This window comes from Idiotropiscis lumnitzeri, chromosome 1 (assembly GCF_059441095.1).
Source record: "Idiotropiscis lumnitzeri isolate Australia: NSW breed Sydney's pygmy pipehorse chromosome 1, RoL_Ilum_1.0, whole genome shotgun sequence".
Lineage (NCBI taxonomy): Eukaryota > Metazoa > Chordata > Actinopteri > Syngnathiformes > Syngnathidae > Idiotropiscis > Idiotropiscis lumnitzeri.
This window is the reverse complement of record NC_142391.1, coordinates 8,458,314-8,481,901: the sequence shown is the minus strand read 5'-3', so window position 1 is coordinate 8,481,901 and position 23,588 is coordinate 8,458,314. Positions and strand designations below refer to the sequence as shown.

The following is a 23,588-nucleotide window of genomic DNA, read 5'->3' as shown; positions in this document are numbered from 1 at the left end:
TAGATAGGAGGCGATCACCGCATCTAACAAAAGCAGCCATGGTAGACAATGGTGAGAATCGGGCTCACCTTGGAGCCACTGGCACACCGTCTCCTCGCTCCAGGTCGTAATCGGCTCCATGCTCGGCGCGCTGCTCCACTCGCTCGGTCAGCTCCCCGCCGCCTTGGCTGACGTCTACCTGGCCACCGGGAGGCCGCCGCTAATGTTGCTGCCGCTGTTACTGGAGGAAGACGGGAGAGTGGCCCTCGAGTAGGACGAGGAGGACGAGTGGCACTCCTTCGTTCAGGTACAGGTGGGTGGGAGTAAGCCCCTTCGCTCCCCTCTCGTTGTCAAGCAATGGTGGTGTCCTTCCCCCCTCCCCCTCCTACTCTTACCTGTGGGAAGTCTTGTCTCAAGTACCTGCAATTAGGCAATACGTGAGTCAGAATACAAGTGTCTGAAAAGAAAAGAAGTTTGGTGGAAATAAATATTGCTCGAGTATAAATCGTTGACATTTTGTTTTTGTTTTTAAGTGAGTTAAGATTGAGGTTGTTTATAAATTAGATTGTATTGTATTTACTTTGCTTACTTACACATTACACATTTTAAAAACAGAATATCACAACTTTATTGTGTAACATCGCAGTGGACATCATGTGTCAATTCAACATCGATAAGACGTCAAGCACTGATATCAAATTGACATCATGATTTGGTCAAAAACATAACTCATCGTGACATCAATTGTTTCCAGACATCAAATCAATGTCAATTTGAGATCAAGTTTTCTACAGCAATGTTGTTTTGATCTCAAATATATTGATTAACATTGTATGCTGCTGTAATTGGATGTGAACTTGATTCTTTGTTTGGACCGTTTTTCAACCATAAGGAGGTTTTAGGCTATTATTTATCATGATATTTGATGGCATGGTGCCCGCTGGGATTCTAATTTTACACTCATAACCTCAAAAGGGAAGTTCAGGAATAAATGTTCCTGACTATTATGTGTTCTCTGTGGCCTCACTAGTATAAACACAGTAAGCATTGGGTTTGTGGAATAATAATTAAGAAGAAAAATCCACCCATTTTTATCCATCTCAGGGGGCGGCCATTTTGCCCCTTGCTGTCGACTGGCAATTACATCACAGTTGCTCCGGGCTAAATACTAATCGCAGCATTTGTTTTCTGAGTTTGGGCATGTCACGTTTGCAAGCTGATAATAATAACAGCATGAATTAAGGCAAATTCAGTCAGACGAAATGTCCCTAAATTAGCTTTCTTTGTCTATTTAAGTCGAATGACAACGTATTTCTACTCCATTCATTTTCAAGACTGCCTGTGGAAAAATCCCAACTAATGTACTCAGCAAACATACAATTATCGAACCACATGACATCATCATTATGCATTTCCTTGTAACGCAAGACTCACACAGACGCTTTTTTTTTTTTTTTTCATTAGCAGTCACAAGAATCCTAATCCTAATCCTCTTTACTGGTCAGTATTGCGTCTCATGAGCATTTTTAAGGAATTCATTTTGTTTTTTAATTGTTCCTTTAATCCATCTAAATACTGGATGGGGAAATTTTAAATGTTAAACTCACTATATGGGAGGACGTGACAAGACTTATGTTTACTTTGGTAACTTTTTTGATAAAAAAAAATACATATGGCTCATTTTTAAGAAGTCTTTTATTTATTGTATTTAGATAACTACTGACATAACAATGTATACCTTAGTTACCTTAGTATACCTTTATCATATTTATTGTTCATAATATATTAGCTATTTGTTTTTTGTATTATTTATTTAACCATGTATAGGTTAATAAAGGTTACAGGAGAATCCTGCCAGTGGAGTATGATTACTTATTTATCCAAATCTACATTTAACTCAGGCATATATTTCCCCTGTTCTATATTCACATGTGACATGTTAAAGAATTTATGGGATAGACCTTGAATATAAAACAGACTATCCTTCCTTTACTTGTTAAAGCAAATATCCGCAGATACATACAGTGATTCACTACTGGATTCGTTGTGGGTCAGGTTAATTAATAATTTTTGGTGGACTCCATTCGCTCACTATAACCAATTGCAGCAATCTCTTTTCATTGTGGCCGCCTTATTATAATTAGTGATGATTACCACCAGCATGCAATTTACTGGATCAAAACATTTATTTTCAATTAATATGAGATACATGCTGCTTCATGTTTGTGAGTGAATCTTGTAATTGGACTTGTATTGTTAGATAACTACTGAAATAGGTAGTTTTGGCAATTTCTTTGTTTAAGCTTTTACTGGCAGACTGTACATTTGCATTAATGCTTAAGCTTAGAGTTGTTGGTCAGCTGTAGATCTGTGACCTATCCCAACTGACTTTGATCTTGTGCTTGTCGTCAGCCAATTGCACATATAAACAAAGAGCCACTCACATTTACACCAATGGACAACTAAGAGCTTCAATGAACCGCAACCTATGTTTGCAATATGAGAGGAAGCTGGAACCACACACAAGCACATGGAGAACATGCCGAAAAGCCGACAAAGACTCGAACTGCAAATCACAGAACTGCAACAAACTATTGTTTCAATTCAACTAATGATAATTTCCCTCCTCAACACAAAGAGAACGCCAGCCCATTGTAAGGGGTTTCAAACCACCAACTATAAGGAAAATAAACCATTTGAACACCATACTGCCCAATGTTGTACAGAATATTCATAACATATATGGTATACAAGCTAGAGAAAATACTTTACATATTGTTCATTTTAATTCATCCTCATTATTTTTTAAGTATTTGATAATATTGAAATAATATGATATTCAAATATGCTGCAAGTTTTGTACGTAATAATAATAATAAATTTTTATGTAATAATATAATTTGTACTAATTTTAATATTATTTTGTTAGGTTCTATATGAATCAGGAAATGCTTTTTTATACATTGCTCTATTGTTCAGAACTATAATTGTTTCTTTGGGGGGGGATCAAAAATAGAGTAGAACAATTTATTATTTATTTCATCATGTAATTTCAAAGTTGAGGCTTGACAATTTGCGGCGGTGCATCATGGGAAGGATCGCAAGTTAATTTATTGCGAATTGTGAGAGGTGCCCGTAACTAGAAAATATCCGGGCATTTTGGCGCCCTCGGCAAAATGCGGAAGTGACTCCACGAACGATGATGATGATTTACGACCACCACCAAAGAGCGAGTACAAACTCGATGAAGACGAGTTGCGCTTTTTTTCCCTCTCTCTGTGTTATTTATTTTGTAGCCCCCCAAATCCGTAAGGTTATTTAACACCACAATCCTGTCACGTCAAAGGACAACACAAGAGAGAAGCGTTAAAACATCAAAGAATTGCCCTTTGTTATTTGGCACCCCCTGCCTGCCGTCTAATCACACTAATCGATAGAACACCAAGTACTTTGTGTTTAAATGTTGGAAGCGTTTGTGTTCATAATTGCTAACACAAGACAACAAACGCGAACTTATTGTTATTGTGGATTCATTCACTGGGTTCGAGACAGCTAAAAGAGGAGGAGTATGAGTTTGTCCACCAGTCTGATGAAGGAGCTTGGACCAGAACCAGCACAAGACTGTCTCTCCATTCTTGTAAAAATCGCTTGTCATAGGTTTCTTTGCTTTTTAAAAAAAAAAAAAAAAAAAAAAAGCTCCAGTTTGTATGTGGTTGGTGCATCATTGAAAATATTCAGTTTTCTGAGTCAGGAGTTTAGCTCAGCCCAGCCCCAAATATTGAGATACAAATTCAAGTTACAACATGTTGCATATCACACCCATTACTGCAGTAACCAGATTCTCTTTTTCTGGAAGACATGAGAAGCAATTTTTTTGGGATGCAACCGAATGTCCCTGAATTCTTGCATGGTCGCAAAAATGTAGCTGCTCACACGTGTGACGTTGTTTCGCATGATCTTTTTGCAACAAAAATTACATTCGAAAGAGGATGAATTGAGGAGGAGGATGGACAAAAGACAGCGAGTTGTGAGAGGGGCGCCAATTAGAACCACATCGCTAAATTTCTCCTTATCTATACCTTTCCGCCCTTTTTTCTATTTAGTGTCAATTTATGTCATGTTAAAACTATCTTGTGCTATTTGTGTTGTGTTTTAGCTGCAGAATTCTTGGGGAGGGGGATATCAGTGCTTGTTGTTTTATTTGTCTATGAATCACCAGCCTGTTAACAACAGCTCCATCTCCTTAATTTGAACATTCCACCGTCTTGGAAAAACAACATAAGTCCAAAAAAATGCTGAAATGCTATGGATCCCAGTGTGTATCTGATGTATCCGTATCCCAGAGGAGATATGGAGATGAGGCACAACAGCTGTAGCTGAAATGAAGCAAGAGGGAGGACTAAATGGAAGAGGAAATTTGAAGCATTCCATTTTTGGGAGTGTTACTCCTGAATGCATGAAATAATGACAGTTGTGTGTTTGCATTCAGAGCTTTGTTTGTAGCCCTCATGTATAATTCCCAAGCCTTTTGGGAGAATATTCTATGAATGGGCTGATGAGATGAACGTTGAATGAACTCGATGAAATGTGGCGTCATGTGTAAATGTAAATTAGCATCTCGGATTAAAAAAAAAAAAAATCATACAAATGTGGTGGTTGTACAATGGACTGGGGCTGCCCTGTTTCTTCAGGACCTGGATGACTTGCTATGAATGGTAAAAAAAAATATTTTGTTCTTGGGGAAAAAAAAGACTTTACTCCAGCTGCAGCTGTTGTGAAACTGCTTTATAAAGGACGTTGAGTTGATTGTGAAAGATTGCCACCCTGACTTTATTAATACTGAGATGTTTGATTTTTATTATACATCACAATCATATCTGAGCTTTTACTTGGCACAAAGCTAAGGTAGATCATTTTAGTTTTATTCCCGCACTGGTCCCCATGTGTCGCTTCTGACTTTTTCCGAATGACACAACATCATTTATTCGAAATTATTTTGCCGACCACACGCGATAGCTTCCATGCCAGCAGTTTGAGATCCACTGCTATGAAGGATAGATTGATTGATTTTGGTCAAACTCCAGATTTGAAAAGCTCTTGAGAATTCCACTGTCATTGTAGATTAGCCACTCGCTTCTTCTCCTTATTCCTGGAACCAATTGCTATTGTATTCTGCGACCTCACTCTCCTTCATCCATTGCCGTGGCAAACGATAACACCGTTGCCATTTGAAAACACAATAACTGTTCATCCCAGCGCAACGCCAGCATGACTTTTAATCATCGCACTGTCTTCTTCCCAGTCAGAAGGGATTGGATAATTACCCTCCGCTCAACTTTGGAGTGGCTAATTAATTAGCATCTCGGCTGCTGCATTGAGCTCAGCTGGATGGGGCGTATACAGTACTGAACATCATAAAGCCTGCAAGTGCTCCTTGTGAAATGTGACCCATGCTGTGAATTTAATTTAGCCTCGTGATGTGTCCCACTGGGGATGAAACGTCACAGAGGGCATTGTCACTGGGAACATTGTGTACATATTTCCCAGTGTCCTCTGTTGACCTTATACCTTATGTTTGTTTTTTTTGTTTGTTTTACTTTTATGTTGTGTCAATTTATCACATTGAACCAGCATCAATATGATGCATTGATGCTTTTGCTAGTGGGGGTGCCGAAAGTCTGTGACTTAAAAAGAAATGAACATTCTAAATTTGATGGTTGTTTATTGATTTCTGTAATTGATCAAATAGTAATGAAAAATTTGTTTAAAAAAAAAACCCACAATAGCCTGTAATGTTTTAAAAAGTCCATTCCGCTTCACAGAAACTCTCAAGTTTCTTGGCTCCCACTTAGTACACAAAGCTTCAGTTTCCTCCACTAGTTTTGTATTGTGTTGCGATCTCGAGTCAAATTCACTCCATGACTTTAAAATACGTCTTTGTCAGCATACGAATGTAAGTGCCTCACTTTGGCCTTTTCTATTATATTGAAGAGGAGTCACTACAATGGGCTTGGCAAGTTTTTCATGAGTCAAGATTTTTTGCACTTCGAACTAATAAAAACTGTTTTCTCTTCATTCACTGTATGCTAATTAACCGGCTCATTTAAAAATAGATGTACATATTTTAACATTTCATTTGTATTATTTTTTTCTGACTCAAAGTGATCAGCTGCCACTGACCTCCATGCTTGACTGCAGGAAAGTTTGGGACATTCTTTCATATTTTTCCATCCCAAACACTACGGGTCGGGCTGATGGCTAAATAGCCAAATAGCTCTCTAGTTTCTCTTGGCATGAGTTGCATTGTGGGAGATCTGACGTTAATCCCAGCTGATTTAGGGTAAGCAGTAGTGGATACCTTAGTTTGGTTCCAACTTGCAAGCCAAATCGATGGGTGCATAAACGAACAGCTTTTCATATTAAAGGTACAGTGTGGAGAATTTAGTGCCTTCTAGTGGTCAACTAATAGAATGCAAGGAGCTAGTAGGCCTGAACTGAGATTCCAACCGCAGAACGTTAGAACTGTAATGTAAACATTTCTATCCTTTTAGAATTAATGCAATTTTTTTTTTTTTTTTTTAGGAGTTTGAATGGAAGTGTGACACTTTTTGTATGAAATCCTTCAAAACTCTTCTGAGCGCAGCATGAGATTTGTAATTTTGCTTATTCATTCAAGCATCAAAACATGTCTCTCTTCGTGACAGCACTATTAAACGCAGGCTCTTGTTTTGAGGACAAGCGTCATCCATCAATGCATCAGCATGTCACCTCAGAAATCACATCCACAATTTATCCCGCCAAGCAGCGATGCAAGAATTCTTTTTCTGATGATCCTGTGACACACAGTGAAGTCTGAGCGCTTTGCATGTAGGGATGAGTCACATCTCCCATGATGCTTCACTTCAAGCTGACACTCAAGGAGTTATCCCTGGGTTTTCCCTCTGTCAGCTGTGATGTCACTTTAGCATCGCGCAGGGTTCATGCGTCATTTTTGGAGCACTTTGTGTTCATTTTGTTCGGTTTTGTTCGTTCACCATTCACTTTGGCTGCATGAGCTCTCTGTTGGATCCGTCGCTTCTGGTACACAAGGCGACAAAGATGACTGTGGCGATCAATGATATGTCATTTTGCGGCACTAAACAACAAAGGCCAATACAATGCAACGAGCGCTCCCGCGCCAGCTGTTTATCCATCACTGAGATCAATCGATAGGTTGACGTGAGCTTTGGGATGGCGGTGACTTTGAAGGAGCATGAATAACAATACCCGCCCCACCCTTTATGTCACTTACCCCTTCAAGGAAATCTTTAAGAGCATAAACATGCCATTGTTGAAGTATTGCAAATGTAGTCAAAATATTCTTTTGACATTCACTCATGAGACACTGTTATCGCAAGATCCCAATTCTGTCGAAGAAGAACCGAAATTCAGCTTCTGCAACGGAATTAATGCGTTTTATTAATGCTGTCACTGAGCTTTGATAAAGATTTCATTGATCCTCTGAAAGGGGAAATTCAAGCATTGAAGCAGCACACAGGTAATCATTAATAAAAACGGAATAAAAATGAAATTATGAAATAAAAATACTTTTTTTTAGCTTTTTTTATTTCATACAATGTCATGATTTTTAAAAAAAAAAATTTTTAGGTTGTCGAAGTGTCTGACAAATGACAGCTGAGTGAAGCATGGTACCCTCAGCGTTTGAGAGTGGAGACAAGGGCTTGATTTTTCATGATTTTTAAAGCCTCTTTTTATATACTTGCCTATTTTTCCAATCATTCAAATTTGGCAGGATTGTTAATGACACTCTTCTCTGTGATGTGTCAAATTTACACAAGTTTTTTTAATATTCACTGTGTTCATTACTTCCAACGGTAGCCATAAGACGCCACTCGGTGAAAGTAAACGGCTTTCTTGTCAGGTGGCGACAAAGTGTGAGTAGTTTTACTTGATTTCAGATTTATTCAACATTGTGTTAAGCCCCTCCTCCTCCTCCTGAGGACAAGCGCAATAAAAATGGAAGGATGTGGCATTTCCAATATGTAATGAAAAGCTGTTGATGACAGTTCACATTGAAGTGCACAAAGGTGGCTACGGCAAACACATCCATCCAAAAGACAAGACACCAAATTATCTGTTCCATCCTCTACCTCACTTCATCTCCCTTTGTTTGCTCCACAAGCCTGGCCTTCATCCTAATTTCAGTCGTTTGAATACTCCCCAAAAGAAGACTATGTCAGATCCATCCACAGTTTGATGCTCTCCAGTTGCCAATAGTAACCGGAGCCGGCAGCGAGCGAAACACACTCTACCGTTGAAATGAGCGAGGAAGTGTGGAGAGTAGAGAGGGGTGTGTTATATCACAGAGGGCCCTCACGACAAGAGCTGTTGTCAGAATCAGAATCAGAATCAGAAATCCCTTTATTGTCATTGTACTCAAGTGTGCAACGAGATTAGAGAGCTCCCCTCTCCAGTGCAATACAACAATAATTCAGATAAATATATAAATTAGATAAATAAGAGAATAGTTAATGCAATGGAAAATAATACTGAATAGGATATATAAAAACACATCACGTTGCTGTTCTGCAAGGTAAGGGTGGTCGTGTGTGTGTGTGAGAGTTTAGAATGGAGATGGCTCTTGGAAAGAAACTGTTTCTCAGTCTATTGGTCCTTGATTTGATGCACCTGTAGCGCCTGCCAGAGGGCATCAGGTCGAACAGGTGTGAGTTTGGGTGGGTATTGTCTTTGACGATATTGAGAGCCCTGCTGAGGCACGGGGCGGTGTAGATGTTCGATAGTGAGGGGAGAGGGCAGCCAATAATCCTTTGCGTGTTTTGACCGTCCTCTGGAGCCTCACTCTGTCCGCCTCAGTGCAGCCGCTGTACCAGGTGGAGACACAATACGTCAGCAGGCTCTCGATGGACGAGTGGTAGAAGGCCAGCAGCAGCTTCCTGTCCAGGTTGAATTTCCTGAGGACTCTCAATGGAAAGAGATGAAGCCCAAACACACTCAAACAGCACTGCATGGTGATGACCAAAATTGGAGGTTTTTGGATGTAATGTGTGTATACGTTCTTTTGTGCAGACAATTCAAACACGCCTTTAAAAAATGTGACCACATTTCAGAACGACACAACATTTGGTACACTTGCACAATAAGGACAGCCGATACAAGCGCATGAATACACATGCTTCATGTCACTGCACGTCAACACGTTTTTTTTTTTATTCCATAGCTTTATTTATTTATTCTGATTTATTGATGACCTTGTGTAGCACTGTGGTTGTTAGCAATTCTACCTTACAGTTGAGTGGTTCTGGGTTTGAATCTTTGCTTCGGCCCTCTTGGGTGGCATTTCGGAGTTCTCCCCGTGCCTGCGTGAGTTTTCTCTGGCTTCCTCATACATTCCAAAAACATTCATGTTCATTCAAGGCTCTAAAATGTACACAAGCGTGAATGTGAGTCCTAATGGTTGTTTGTCTATACAGTCAAAACAAAAATCTGGAAGTCAGGACAAGCCTACTAGAAGATCTGAACTTTGGTAATCAGAGGCATTTTAAATGTTGGCAGGTGTGTGCAGACTTTCATTTAATATGTTTAAAAGATTGGTTAATTCTGAATACAGCCCACTTACGCAACCACATTATTTCAGTTGTTTATTTATAATTTACTTTAAAAAGTTTGGATTTATTTTTCAAATTAGTAGTACGGGCTACAGGTCACATTAATGCTGTAAAATAGTTTACATTTTTTTTAGCTTGGTTTCATTTTTTTCATTTTTTTTTTAAATATCACAAAAACCTGGTCTTTGAAAGGGGCGGTGTAGACTTTTTATATTCACTGTATGTGTCCTGTCTGGCAACCAGTCCAGGGTTACCTATTACCTAACCCTTTCTAATTCTTTAAAATTACACCCAAAAAATTTATTTTGTCTTTGCAAATAAAAACATTTGTGAATATAGAACTTGTCAAGAAATATTTTAAGATTGATCAAATATATAGGATGATGTAATTATTCGTCTAGATCTGAAAGCACAGTTCAGATCTATATCATAACGTCAGCCTCTTAAAATAATGGCCTAGGTTATATTTTCACCCCTCAGGATAATGTCCACCTCTGCAAAAATCGACTGCCTCCTTAGTTAATTAAGCATAAGCTTTTCTGAAATGAAAATATAAATGCATATCCTGTAATCAATATTTGTTTCAGGTTTTCGTTTTTACTGAAGAGAAAGAAATTACTTGGGCTATCACCTACTGTAAAAATAAAATCGAGTCAAGTTCCAAAGTTCTTTCCAATAAGTTTACACGTCAGTTCCAGTATGAAATGTGTTGGTATTCATTTTTCGATGACGTAGTTGCAGTTCAGCTCTCTGCCTGATGATGGAGACATCGGACCTGGGCGGTGTAGTCGCGAGGGTTTAAAGGAAAAAAAGAAAAGAAAAGAAGGAGGGCAGGATGAATCTCGTCTTTTGGAGTGTGCCCAATAACAATCTCGACTCGGAGGCTGCGCGGAGGTTTTTACTACCAAGACAAGACCGAGAAGAGGAAGCCTGGCGAGGCGGACACAAGCTCGGCTTCGACTGTGAAGCCCGTCCGGACTTGGCTTTCATTCCTTCAGGATTGTTTAGTTTTTTGTTTTTGATTTTTTTTTTGTTTTGTTTTTTTTTTTTTACACGCAGGTTTTTTCCCGCTTGTCAAAACTGATTGCCGCGAGGCTGCTTAAGTACTACCTGGATTTATTATACTCTCCAGTGGAATATCACTTTGGAGCGAAGCGAATTAAATTAAACCGATTGCACCTGTTTTGTTGAACACCCCCGAGTGGTACACGAGGACAGTGTGTGGACAGCACCAAGTCACCGAACCGACAGCGAGACCAAATCCGCTGAGAAGTTCTGCATCTTGACGGGGGAAAATCTGCCAGCATGCCGCTCGCACAGATTGCCGAGCCGTGGCCCACCATGGAACTAGTCCAGCTGGAAACTGAGGTAACCACAAGTGCAATGTACAGCAGAATTCCACCATTCAAGTTACTACGCTTGACTTTTGGAATTTTCAAGCAAGTGTTTTTCATTTGGATAAGTTTCTTTACAGGATTTGAAATTCTTACCATTTCACAACCGGTTGTTTGCTTGTCTCATTTTTGGTGGGAGGGAAATATCCATAAATATGTTAATTCAATATTTTACCCTTCCCGTCCCCCTTCTGCTGCTTTTAAATACTAATGTGATAATGCAAAAAAAAAAAAGTCCCCTTGAGTAATGCAGTGATTTCCAACCAACCAACGTGCCTGAGAGAATTTTTATACTACAAATATATTTATATGTCTATGCTATTGACATATAGCAACAGGCAGAATTAGATTATATTTCAGTACAACAGTACAGTGCCATAATTTCAGTTTATTATTTCAGTTTCCAAATGTAAAATCTGACTCAAAAGGTTGGGAAACACTGAAAAATGTGAAAACAATTACAACAATATTTTCCTAACCTCTAATGAGCAAAATCACATGATTTACTCACAAATTTACAGATTCAGTGTCAAATACTGGCTTAATTCGTTGAAATCTAATATACTTGCATTGCTTATTTTATTGTATGAATGGAAACCAGTGGATACAATGTATACGCAGGTTTATTGTACCTTCTGCCATCTAAGGATTAAATTGTTCGTCATGTCACTGTACATAGCTAATTTGCTGGCATGGATAGATTAGATTTGTTTGTCGTAAGTAATATTTTGTAGACCAATTAAGTGAAATTGGATAATCTCTCAACGGCTGCCAGGAAAAGACATTTTAAACCACAGATACCGTAGCATATTTTTTTAAATAGCCTGTGATTTACTCTTATCTAAAGGAGGTGATTCATCACTTCACATCAGTTATTTCCAAATGTATCTTAATTTGGAAATATTCCACTTTTTGTCACTTCAATTCAAGAGCATTTCCAGTGCCTTTTAATGGGAGGTACACTTATCCACTGGGCTACAGCTCCCCAAATTGAACTTCTCCAGGGAAACAAGCACAGCTGATGGATATCAGGTTTGAGCAGTGTGTAAAAGATAACTCAGTGTGGAGCAGGGCTGGTCCAGGCAGGGGCAAGCGCCTTGCCTTCTCAAATAAATGTCCCCCCCAAACTAATTACCCCCAAACATATTTTACATACTCTTATTATCTCATCCCTGTCTCCTTCGCCCCACTTCTTAATGTCTTGCGCATTCAAAATGTATCAAGTTGTTTCTCGTGTCATGTTCCTCGACTAAAGCTCCATCTCGTCTTTTCACTCTAATCAGAGTATCGGCCTGCTGCCGGCTCGCTGTGAGGGATGGCTGTCTGCAGCAAGCCCGACTTCCAATCCCCCTACAGTATGCAAATGAGCCAGTGGCAGGTTACTAATTGCAGTTTGCAGCAGTAAACTGCCCATGCGAAGCAAATAAGCTTTTTTAAACTTGTTCAAAGTGTTTTGTGTAGTGACATACTTAATTGCTCATAACATAATAAAATCAAGAATTCATATATTTCTTGAAAAGCTTTATTTGTTGAGTCAACAACAACCTAAACCATATAACCATATTCTTCTAGTAGATAAACTGTAGCCTATTCTCCTAGAACAGGCATCACCAAATGGCGGACCGCGGTCCGGGACCGCGCGATGGTTCGGACCGGACCCATGACCAATCTATGATGATTTTTTTCCGGGCGCATTCGCAAACGGCGCTGCAATTCTAGTTAATACGGAAAAGGCGTCACTGATTTGAGCCAATCAAATATTTTTTTTAACAATCCACTGCCAATTGCGCAGCAGACCGAAAGAGAGTGCTGCTGACAGTATGCCTTGCTAAAAAGTTAGCAAGGTCGATGCGTGTTGTTTTCAATGAATGGACGGAGAAATTTTGTTTCGTTCTGGCTGCAGCCGATTCAAAACCAGTGTGCATCATATGCTCCGAAACCGTCGCAACATTTCGAAGCGCCACTACGAAACAAGGCTCCGCCCTTTTTTTGCAAAGTTATCCGCTGAAGTTTGAGGTGAGGATGTTTACATTTTCGTTTACATCCCAGCGGCATGCAAACGAATGTTCACTAAAAGTATCATGGATTTGGGGGAAACATAAAAAAAACATTCAGTGATGGGGAAGTTGTGAAGGAGTGCTTAAATACGGTTGCACAAACATTATGTAAAGGAAAACACAAAGCCCAGATGTGTGAAATAATCTACCAAATCCCAATGTCCCCGACTCCGTTCCAACCCAGATATAAGTTACTGGCAGGGCAGTCACAAACTCATTTTTCTCATTATGAGAAGTTAAAAAAAATATTCAAAAGAAAAGTTGGTGTCAAAGCTCATTTTGAATTAGTTTTTTATGAGGACAGCCATTTATATTGATTGTGTACTGAACATGTTTTACTTGGATAATTAGGCTTTCCGTTTTTTTAGGCTGATAACTCTTTGATTTAAGAAAAAAAAGGCAAAAGGTGTTAACTCAATGCTTAGCACTTGATATATTTCCGCAGGAGATATTTCACTGTTTTTTTCTGGAAGTGGCACCCTTAAGTTCCTGGAGCCACATTTTCCTGAATGTGAAATAAACGCCTTATATTTGTTTGACTGGCAAAGGTGTTTAATGGGAACATTGCTAAATATTTCGTATACAAGTGCGCTCTGTTGAAAATGATTAAATATTGAAACTATATAAAAATGTGAACATAGGCTAGACATTAAGGGAAGTCGGACTTTGGTTCGGACCTTTTAATTGGAAGAAATTTTAGTCGTGGACCTCTGTGACTTTTAATTGAATACCTCTGTCCTAGAACATGGTCTGTGTGCCCACTCGATTGTCATGTGTCACAGAATCTGTGCGTGGAGAACACTAAAGAAAGCCCCGCCACCACCCAACTTCTGCAAACTGGCTGATATCTTACAATAGCATCTTCACTTTTCCACTTCTGCAAAACTTTCAGCCGGTATCTCTTTCTCCTCGGGGACTCAGCTTTGTAAACAAGTGACATACAACAAAACACTAGCACAATGCCCTCTCAAGATTGGCAGTTGCCCCCTCATACATGCCTATCTTGACCCGGCCTTGGTGCGGAGACTATACGATGCGCACACAATACGATAATTGGTTCCTTATTTCAAAGTCAACAGAGGCACAGATTTGGCCCAAGCCGCAGACTCAATTAGTTGGGATTTGAAACGGAATGATAGGCAATTAGGAAGCTCAATAAAGCTGGCATCGTTGCTGGATAAAAATGCTGCACCAATGCAAAAAGTGAGTCTAGTACCATGCACTTTGAACGATGGAAGATTTGGGGAAAAAGTCATACAAAAAAAAAAATAAACACACCTTTGATTTATAAAAAAAAAAAAAAAAAAAAAAAAAATCAATCAGTTGTCTAACTGATGGCTTGACACTCCAGTTATAAACTCATTGACTTAACGTGATTTCCAGTTTTTATCCCTTTTCCTCTCTCAAAAACTCTATTGAAGTTGCTGCAGTATGGCAAAAAAAATTGTTGAGCTCCACATTTGATCCTTGTGGAGGTTCAACCTCCAACCTGTAGAATGTCATTGACACCCTACAATTGAACAGCTGCAGGAATCTGCTACATCAGGCACTGGGCGATATGCAATATTCATGCCTTCTGTCTCTGATCTCCCCCTTTTGTGTGGCTCTGCGCACGGTATTACACATTGTTCTCAGTCTTCTCTATGGTGAAGATTGATTTGTGGATGGATTGTCTCAGGAGACATCCTGGTCCCGGAAGTTGATAGCTATCATTTATCTTAGATGGCCTTTCTGATAGGAGAGGGACATCCTGGTCTCAGAAGTTTTTCTCCATCTTTGAGCTGATATAGCCTCTTTGATTAAAAGGGGACATGCTGCTGGATTCGACTTATTTCAACTACTTTCCCCCAACTTCTTCATCCCAAAAGAGACATTTTGCTTAGTCTACAAAATCCAAATTTACTAAAACAATTCATTATAATGCATAACACCCGAAAATGGATGCACTGTACATGATAAAGAGCACAGAGGACTTTCATTTACTACAATATGAATGAAAAGCCAAATAGACTGCAACAGGGTTTTCCAAAGGTCAGCGCGCAAGAATAATACATGAAAGAAGCAAGAGCTTATGAATTCATATCTCCGTAACTAAAAATGTTTACGGTATGTATGTACAGCAACAGTCAAGGGGACTGATTAGCATGAGAGCGGAAAACTACATGAAGAGGTCGAGACTGTATATGCATAAAAAAACTGCATATCATAGTCAAATGAAACACACGTACTCTTCATACATGTATGTCATATAGTCTAAAAATATCGTACGATGATGTCTGCCTGATGTGAATGGAAGCAGCGAAAATAGTCAGCGGCATTATCCCTGCATGTGGTGCTATAAATGGATGCTTGATACAGTACATTGAACCCGTTTATTGCTGGGAATACATTCCAGACCTACCTGCAATAGATGCCTAGATAATTCACGATATAGAGATGCAATCAAATCAATCCATCCACGTGCTTTTAACACTTTTTAAATGTATTAAAACACTCAAAACTTTTGAAAACACATTTTTAGTTCCTCGTAAAAATGCGTTTAAACATTTTAGTAATTGCGCGTTACATGTGTTCCTTTCAAAGACGAGGCCTGGTGGAGTGGCACGTGACACCAGTGAGTCTATGTGTGAGTGTTTGTTTGTAAGCTGTGGCCGACAGCAGCTCCTGCATGTTTGCTCAGTCTCAATAAACATGTGAAAAGATTACACCAGGGGTCTCAAATCCAGTTCCTCGAGGGCCGCTGTCCTATTTTCCATCTCTACCTGATGCAACACGCTTGATGCAAATGATCAGGATCGTTATCCAGATTATGCGGACCTTGGTTGATTATCTGATCCTTTGAATCAGGTGTGTTGCAGCTGAGGGAGATGGTGAACAGGCAGGAGAGCGGCTATCGAAGAATAGGATTGAAGACCCCTGAAGTACACTGTAAAAAAAAAAAAAAACATTAAAAATTATTGATTAATAAAATTTAAGAAATAAAATAGCAGGGGCGCGACCTATTAACCGCTGCATAGCGGGGATTAATGTAGAATATATGCCTTTGATAATGACATCAGCAATAACTGCAATTAAATCTGCAGTAGGGTGCCACCTATACAAGATTATAAATAGATAATGAGTTCATGAGTTTTGATGAACGCGTCCATATTATACATTGCCCCCTCTCAGCAAAATGAGTCACACTATCACATTGTTGTTATGGTGGCTTTGTTACGTGGTTTTATCCCATCCACTTGTAAACGGCACCTCTGAACAGATGCGAGTACTGACCCTGCAAAATAGTGTCAAGTGTAATTGCCTGCCTTTTTATTGCATGATTGATGGGGTAAGGGATGCAGTTTTAGTTAAAACAATAAAAAAAATTGATTTTGTTTTCCTCATTGAACTACAAAACACCTCTCTACTTTGCATTTATTATCACCCAAGCTGTGATAAATTTGATCACGCCAGTCACTGCCGTTCAGAATGGGATCGGTGCCATTTTGGCCCGAGTGACCGTACCGCTGCACACTTTGCTAGCACCAGCATCCGAGAGACACCTTGGGCCCGTGAGCGATTGAGCAGAAAGAGTGAGCTCGTGGGTTTGTGCCAAGTGAGCATGTTGGAGCACGAGACAGATGGGGTGGTCTTGTTGGCTAACTAGGCAACGAGAGGGCGGGCCGACCTGCTGTGCTGTGACATGATAGCTTAGTATACTTGAGTGGCGATACTTTATAGAAATAGAAATAGAATAGAAATCCCTTTATTATTTATTATTATTTTATATATATTTTATGAGGTCTGGTCCAGCTCCATTTGCTCAATTTGCAGTCTTTCAGGGCTACAGTTTTTTTTTTTAAATTATTTTTATTGTTATTCAAGGTAGTCCAGGAATCTGAGGTTACGCCACTGGTACAAGTTCCTCGTCAGGGTCTACTTGGTACCATATTTGTCGAAAGAGAACTCAAATGTTGGACTTATTGTTGTAGTTCAAAATGTGTTTTGTTTTGCTCTGTTAAGAAAACATTTTTTGAAGGTGTTCTGATGTATGAGCTAGCTAGCGCCATTTTTAAAATTGCCCAAACGTGTTCTGTCAGAATTTAGGGTTGATAATGGATGTAGTGACTCGATGTTTTTTTTTTTTTAAGCATGTATGATCCAAGAGGGCCAATGTGTTACCTTAAATTGCCTGTTACTCTCCTTTGCTATAAATTCCAACCAATTTTAAACCTTATTGTTTTATTAGTATATTAAGCACACCAGTCCAGATATCAGTGTGGCCCGCCTCTGACCCAAATTCAACTGAATTTGGCTCCACTTACCCGTCTTTTCAATGATGACAAGCCGGAAAGACACTGAATGCATTTGACAAGTTTCTGATCCAATTTGACCCCAGTAGATAAAGTCTAAAGACTTGGTACAGCTTCTTCTTCAAAAATAAATTCTGTATTTGGTATAAATTTTGGTGTAGGCTTTCATGGACGGAAGACCTTGTTGACTCCAAATTTCTCAATTTCTTTCTGCTTCGGAACAGGTTCTGGTGTTGCGTTGGTTTGCTTTCCCAGAAGCTCGGGTTTCTTATGGCACCTGATAATACCTGCTGGTCTCCCATCCAAATACAAGGGACCCCGCATATTTGCGTTTCGGCTCTCACAAATTAAGCGTTTTTTCCGATTTTGTTTATGTCCCCGTTATTTGTGGAAACCATGCTTATTTGCATTTGTTTTCCCCTGATCCCCTGCTTATTTGTCTTTGTTTAATTTCTTTCCTTCATGACAATTTTACAAGGTAGCGTCACATATCATAGCCTGCACCACCACCACCCTCACCAATGATGGCGGTCCACTTTATTAACCAGGCCTGACTCCTGCTTTGCTTCTGAGCTGAGATGAGATGAGATGAGATTGGGCATTGTAGCAGTAAATAATTTAACAACTCCACTCAATAAATCCATTCTGGAGTCAGTGCTGTAAAATTTAAATAAATGGAAAATTTCAATTCTTCATATCAAATCGAGTACCCAGGTAGCAAATGCAGCTACTCCACTTCAAACCTTATAGAACTAACTCCTCAACGTCAATGCTGGAATCCTATTGATTTCCTGCTCCACCATGCTTGAAATGGCTAAGTCAAGGATCAAAACGTAATTTATGATTTATACCTAAATCAAAAAGCACAGGTAGGAGGAGGGCGTCATAAAAACGTTTGATTAATGATGTGCTTTTGTCCCTTTGGGGCAATGACGTCTGATCCAGAGTGAATCAGCACTGATAAAGAGGGACCAATCATCCCCACTGCTGTGCCTCCACCAGTGACTCAGTGCCACCTGCAATGTTTCCGGCATTTGTCATGATCCTGCCATTGAGCCCACTCATCTGTCCACAGGTCCCGGTTGACACTAGATTTTGGCCACATAAATTCAGAAACTTTCACTTCGACTCGAAAACTTTCAATGTAGTCGCACCCACTCCATTTTTGAAGTATTTAAGAGTAGAAAGTGTTCATATTTACATATAGCAGGCCAGCAAATGACGGGGGGGGCGGACTGAAGCTATTTTGGGTTATTATGTAACATTTTGGGCCTCGTCAAGGAGGAAGGAGTGTCGATAGCTCCAAAGTGTGCCATGTTTGCTATCACCGTCGAGCCGAGCGCTCGAGTGTGTGCAACTTCATGCCGTTATCTCCCGCCCAGGATTAAGTGCAGCTAATCTGGGTGTGACCTGCGGAACACCTGAGCAAGACTGTGGGAGTGACTGAGGGCATGCGATAATGCAGCACTTTTGGAAAAAAAAAAAAATCTTGTTTATTAATTTATGGTTTAAGGAAAAGGGCGGGGAACGTATCTAAGCCTTGAGAGCTTTGATCCAGTTTGTCATTTCACTTGAAACAAGTGTAGTGAAAGGGGGCACTTTCCAGTCTGACCCGCAGTCGGTGAAAGTCCACAAAACAGACCATATCATAAAAAAAAATTAGTAAAGGAAGAAAAACCTCCCGCATGCTTTAACTGATATCTGGATCCATAGGCAGTTGTTATATCGAGAGGAAACCAGTAGGCCTTCTCAATATAATGGCCACATGACGCCAACCCTCCCGAAAGCATATTCATAATTTTACCTTCCAATGGCTACGACCTTCTTCTGACATTTGGGCTCACTATAAGATGCCTTCCAAGATGCAGTAGACTAAGAGGGACTGGCAATGTAACATCGGCAACAATTGGATAGACGCGTATCAATTAAAAATACGGGAAATGAGCTGTCACTTATACAGCGATTTTCTACCTGCGGTATTCAACGGACTTCACACGATTACCTCATCTACCAATAAGCTAATATGAATAGAACCCATTGTGGCCCGCCAATCAAAAGGTATGCCCACCCCTGCTCTAAAAGCTCTACTGAAATAGTCCAAATGAAACGATATTTGTGAGAAAAGTAGTGTGGGCAGTAAGTGACAAAAAAAAAACAATAGCTTTAAAGTGCTTATCTAATTGGACTTCTGTGACAGGCATGTTGTGCTTGAAGCTAATGCAAAATGTTTCAGGTGTGGTTTTCTACTTCTGCTTCTGGGAATAAGTCCGAAACCTTAGCCTAAAAGCCTAAGAGGGATGAATAAATATAGATGATGCCCATTTCGTAGAATTAGAGGACATCAGCAAAGTGGTCTTCTATCAATACTCGCCAAGATAAGAAGAAAATTTAGTCGGCTAGGATTACAAATTCCAGCTAAAAGGTGCTTATTGTATTTCTTGTTGCCTGGTTACAGTGTCATGTTGGTAAAACAGATTTATCTAACCAACTCAAACAGCGCTGGTGCCCTGAGCTTGTTGACTTTTGATGACCATGCAGTTGTCCTGCGTGGAATTAAAAGTTCTGCTTTCTTGCCTGTTAAGTCCTTCTATTGGACAAACGTTTGCACAGTACAAAATTCCCACACGTTTAATCACAAGGCCTCCTTGCTTATTAACATGTTGAGCCTTGTTTATGTGCTTGTGCGTGTGTGTGTGTGTGTGTGTGCGTGCCTGCGCTCTCATTGAGGAAGCCCAGGGGAGCGCCGTCACGATTAACTGGGCCACTTGGATCGGCCATGCGCGGCTAATGAGATTGAATGTGTCAAAGGAACAGTGTCGGGAGGACTGCTGACCACATACTGTACATGCACAGGCAGACTTTTATCAATAAGATTTGAATAGTCATCACCCTGTGCATGTAGACATTTACGTAGCCATAAAAGCTTCAAAGTTCAGGAAAGTGGCGTCTCTCGTGTTGCCGTGGCGACTGCAAATAACCTATTTATGAGGTCTTTTATACTGGTGGACTAACGATTACACCTGTCTTAGGTCTTGAATTTGTAAGGATTCTTTGGATTAGGGATGGGCAGAACGATTGAGTCATTGATGAAATGGTCGTTAAGAATGATGTCGATTGTGAGAATTTGGTTGTCGACTGGTCATTAATTGATTTAAGACTAGTTGAGACTGCACTGTTCTGTTCTATGTGGATTAGAAATGTGTTTTGAAACATCAAGAAAAGTCCAGTTTCCCTTAATTCAGCTTTAGCCACTTACGATGACCTTGGGTGACTCAAACATAAAGGCCTCTACGCACCAATCCGACGTCGGCTATTGTGGCCAACTGTCGTGACGCCATGATGGACCGAAAAATGAGCGAAGAACATACCGCAAAACCCGACAGCAACTACTCTGGACATTCTGCGCATGTGTGAGAAGTAGTACCCCTCCATGCCATCATCTTAGCCTTTCACGTTGATGTCCAATAATGGCGGTCTTCCTTGAACGAGAGTGTCTTTGCGCTCTTCTGTCCAACCAGCATTTATATCCATAGCGGAGATGTGAACAATGAGCGACGCTGATTCAGGTCTTGAGGAATAGCTTAAATTTTCACCCTTTGTCCGCTTTCATCACTTACCGTTCTTATCCAGTGATTCGCTAGCGGACAGCCAATCACAGCGATAATTTATCCCAACAACCCAACCTGATTATATATGTTGAATCGGCCGAACACGCTCCCTAAGCGCCTCAACGGTGGCTCAGAATTTCCGACATTGTTCGCTATACCAAACAGACGCCGTGTACCGACTTTCCGACAGCTGACGGCGGATTGGCGTGTCGAGGCCTTAAGGTTTCGTATGGTTTAGCTTTGCTTTTTTTTTGCCTGACCCTGACTTTGGTATAACACAAATACTGCCGTAAAAGCTCTAACATATTTCCGTACCGGCTTTCTCGCCGTTTCTTTAAATTACCCTCATATAGTCCTTTAGGTGGTCTATTCTTTGCTGCTTTATCACCGCCCTCGCTCCATGTGGCCTCACTTTATGACTCTGTGCTTATAAGGCTGAATTGACTCGCCTTGTTTGAAGTCCAATGAGCAGTTCTACAAAATCCCAGCGTTTTCAGAGCCAATTCAATTTTACAGCCAGTGAACACCTAGACATCGAAATAAGCACTTTTTCAAATGCATTTAATCGCTTTAGAGAGAACGTAGAACACGAATCATGTCTCGCCCTCTTGTTTAGCTTTTGGTTGTCAAGGCCGCTGCTTGTCATTGTGTTGAGATTGCCTGCCATACCGTGCACAGTCGCAGTCTACAGGAAGCAGGAGAAGGAAGAGGGCACAGAGGATGTGAAAGAGTTCTTGTTGGCCCCTTTTGCGAGTTAAAACCAACCATCAAAATGAGGGAATATGTAAGAACATGTAAGAATATTTGAACGTGTGGAGGTCATTTATATCTGCCTAAGTTTCTCTTTTTAGCTTCACTGTTACAACGTTGGACGTCATTAAGGGACATAATGTCTTGACTGGATTTACAAATTAAATTCGTGATCACAAGGAGTTATAAGTTTGTGCCTGGAGGAAGTGGCTTGAGTGACGTCCTTCATAGTCGTGTCTTTAATTTAAGTCTCAGCTCAGGGTTGGAGTGATTTCAGTTTTTTTCTCTGATACAGCAAGCCTGCAGTAAATGTGGAATTTGCGGAATTCATCATGGGGGGGGGATGTTCTTGGCCCAAAATGGGAGCAGAATTCCAGGATATGCTATTAATATTCTTGTGTTTTAAGTGTGAAAAGTAGCTATAATTCATTTCTCTATTAAAGATCTGTCCATTTTTTTTCCATACTCAGGTAACTTGTTAAGTCAACACTTTAAATCTTTAGCCTCGCTTTTTAAGGGGGGTATTTTGCCTACTTTAAATGAAACACTTCTCACCATTCGACTACAGGACTAATGCAAGATTTGGCTTTCATTATCATGGAAAACAGGGGCGGAGCTATGAAGTTGCAATAAGGGCTTACACCCCTAAATGCGTATCTCGTCGTAATGATCGTTAAGAATTCATTCAATTGTGCTAAAATGATTGTTAATTGTCTTGAAGCGGCTGTGGAAAAATGGGAGTTGACTTACTTGGTTGCAAACAGCAGATGTGCTGTTTATTTAGTTTGCTGTCCAGAGAAGTACAATGCCACCTCAGTTAATATAAAAATAATAAATAATAATCATAATTGAGTATTCATGGACGTGGTGATGTTTCCTGTTTATAGTCGGACATGTAGCATCGCATGAGTCACCCTCTCAAGCTGAGCCCCACGAAGAGTAAACAACTGCTCAGTTGTCCCAAATGTGAAGAGGCAGCAAAGCGGCAAAGTCGGCGCTAAAATGTCGTGAGTCAGCAGTCTGTGACGTCCCGTTGCGCTTCTCTCGGGGTGGCCGCAACATGACGAACTTCAACTGATCTAAATGTGGCCAGACAGCACATTGTTGGCATGTGCCCGATGGATTTTTTTCTTTACTATTTAAGATCTTCTGTCACTGTAGAAATCATTTATCAATTTATCAACACATTTTCAGGGATTGACTGATTTGAAATATGTCTTTGGTGACACCAGTCAGAACTTTTTGACACACTATTTTCATACAAACTGGAAGTGTCAGCTTTGCTAATGTAAAATAGGAATGTTTTCATAAACAATGGTCTCACTTGTCCCAATAGTAGGCACACCAGCTCAAAAGACATGCAATTCAAGATGGTCTTTAAAAACTGTTCTTTTATAAAGACGCTAGCACTCGGTTTTGATTGACAGGTGCTAGTTCAAGCAACAACTCTGTGTAGGGATGTGATACAGTTTTGTGTCATTCTTAAAGTAACCGCAGATAATAAAAAGAGTCACTCTGTGCTCCCTCTTGTTAATTTGCACCATCAGATGGGAATGAAATAAAAGAAATGATGGTAATCATTGGCCCAAAAATTGACTAATAGCAAGCCAAATGGAACAAACTAGAAAGTGTGAGAAATCTATCCCAGTCAAAATAGCAAACAACTGTTTTGCTCAGTAATCCACATTACTGCTGGCTATCATCTGCAACTGACAATGAATAACTGCTTAATGTAGGACAAAAGTATATCAGCTTTATCCATTATATGAGAGAGAGAGAGAGAGAGAGAGAGAGGAGAGAGAGAGAGGAGAGAGAGAGAGAGAGAAGACAGGAGAGAGAGAGAGAGAGAGAGAGAGAGAAGAGAGAGAGAGAGAGAAGAGAG

The 23,588-nt window shown here is 40.1% G+C and overlaps 2 protein-coding genes across 4 annotated transcripts in view; one reads left to right on the top strand and one right to left on the bottom strand.

The window, feature by feature from the left end:
* Window positions 1–336, bottom strand: part of cnksr1 (connector enhancer of kinase suppressor of Ras 1) — a 30,826-nt gene extending 30,490 nt beyond the window's left edge. For both annotated transcript variants that reach the window (XM_088314630.1, XM_088314639.1), the window contains exon 1: window positions 69–336. In XM_088314630.1, the coding sequence (XP_088170756.1) occupies window positions 69–120 (52 nt within the window). In that variant the 5' untranslated portion in view covers window positions 121–336. The remainder of the gene's footprint in view (window positions 1–68) is intronic.
* The window catches only part of rps6ka1 (ribosomal protein S6 kinase a, polypeptide 1), a 58,156-nt gene continuing 34,575 nt past the window's right edge, over window positions 8–23,588 (top strand). The window contains exon 1 of one of the 2 annotated variants that reach the window (XM_088314678.1): window positions 8–286. Coding sequence is in view for 1 of the 2 variants with exons in the window: in XM_088314660.1 (XP_088170786.1) it covers window positions 10,911–10,973 (63 nt within the window). In the remaining variant the exon portion in view is untranslated. Of the gene's footprint in view, window positions 287–10,435; window positions 10,974–23,588 lie in introns of those variants that run through there. The other variant, XM_088314660.1, reaches the window with a different exon arrangement.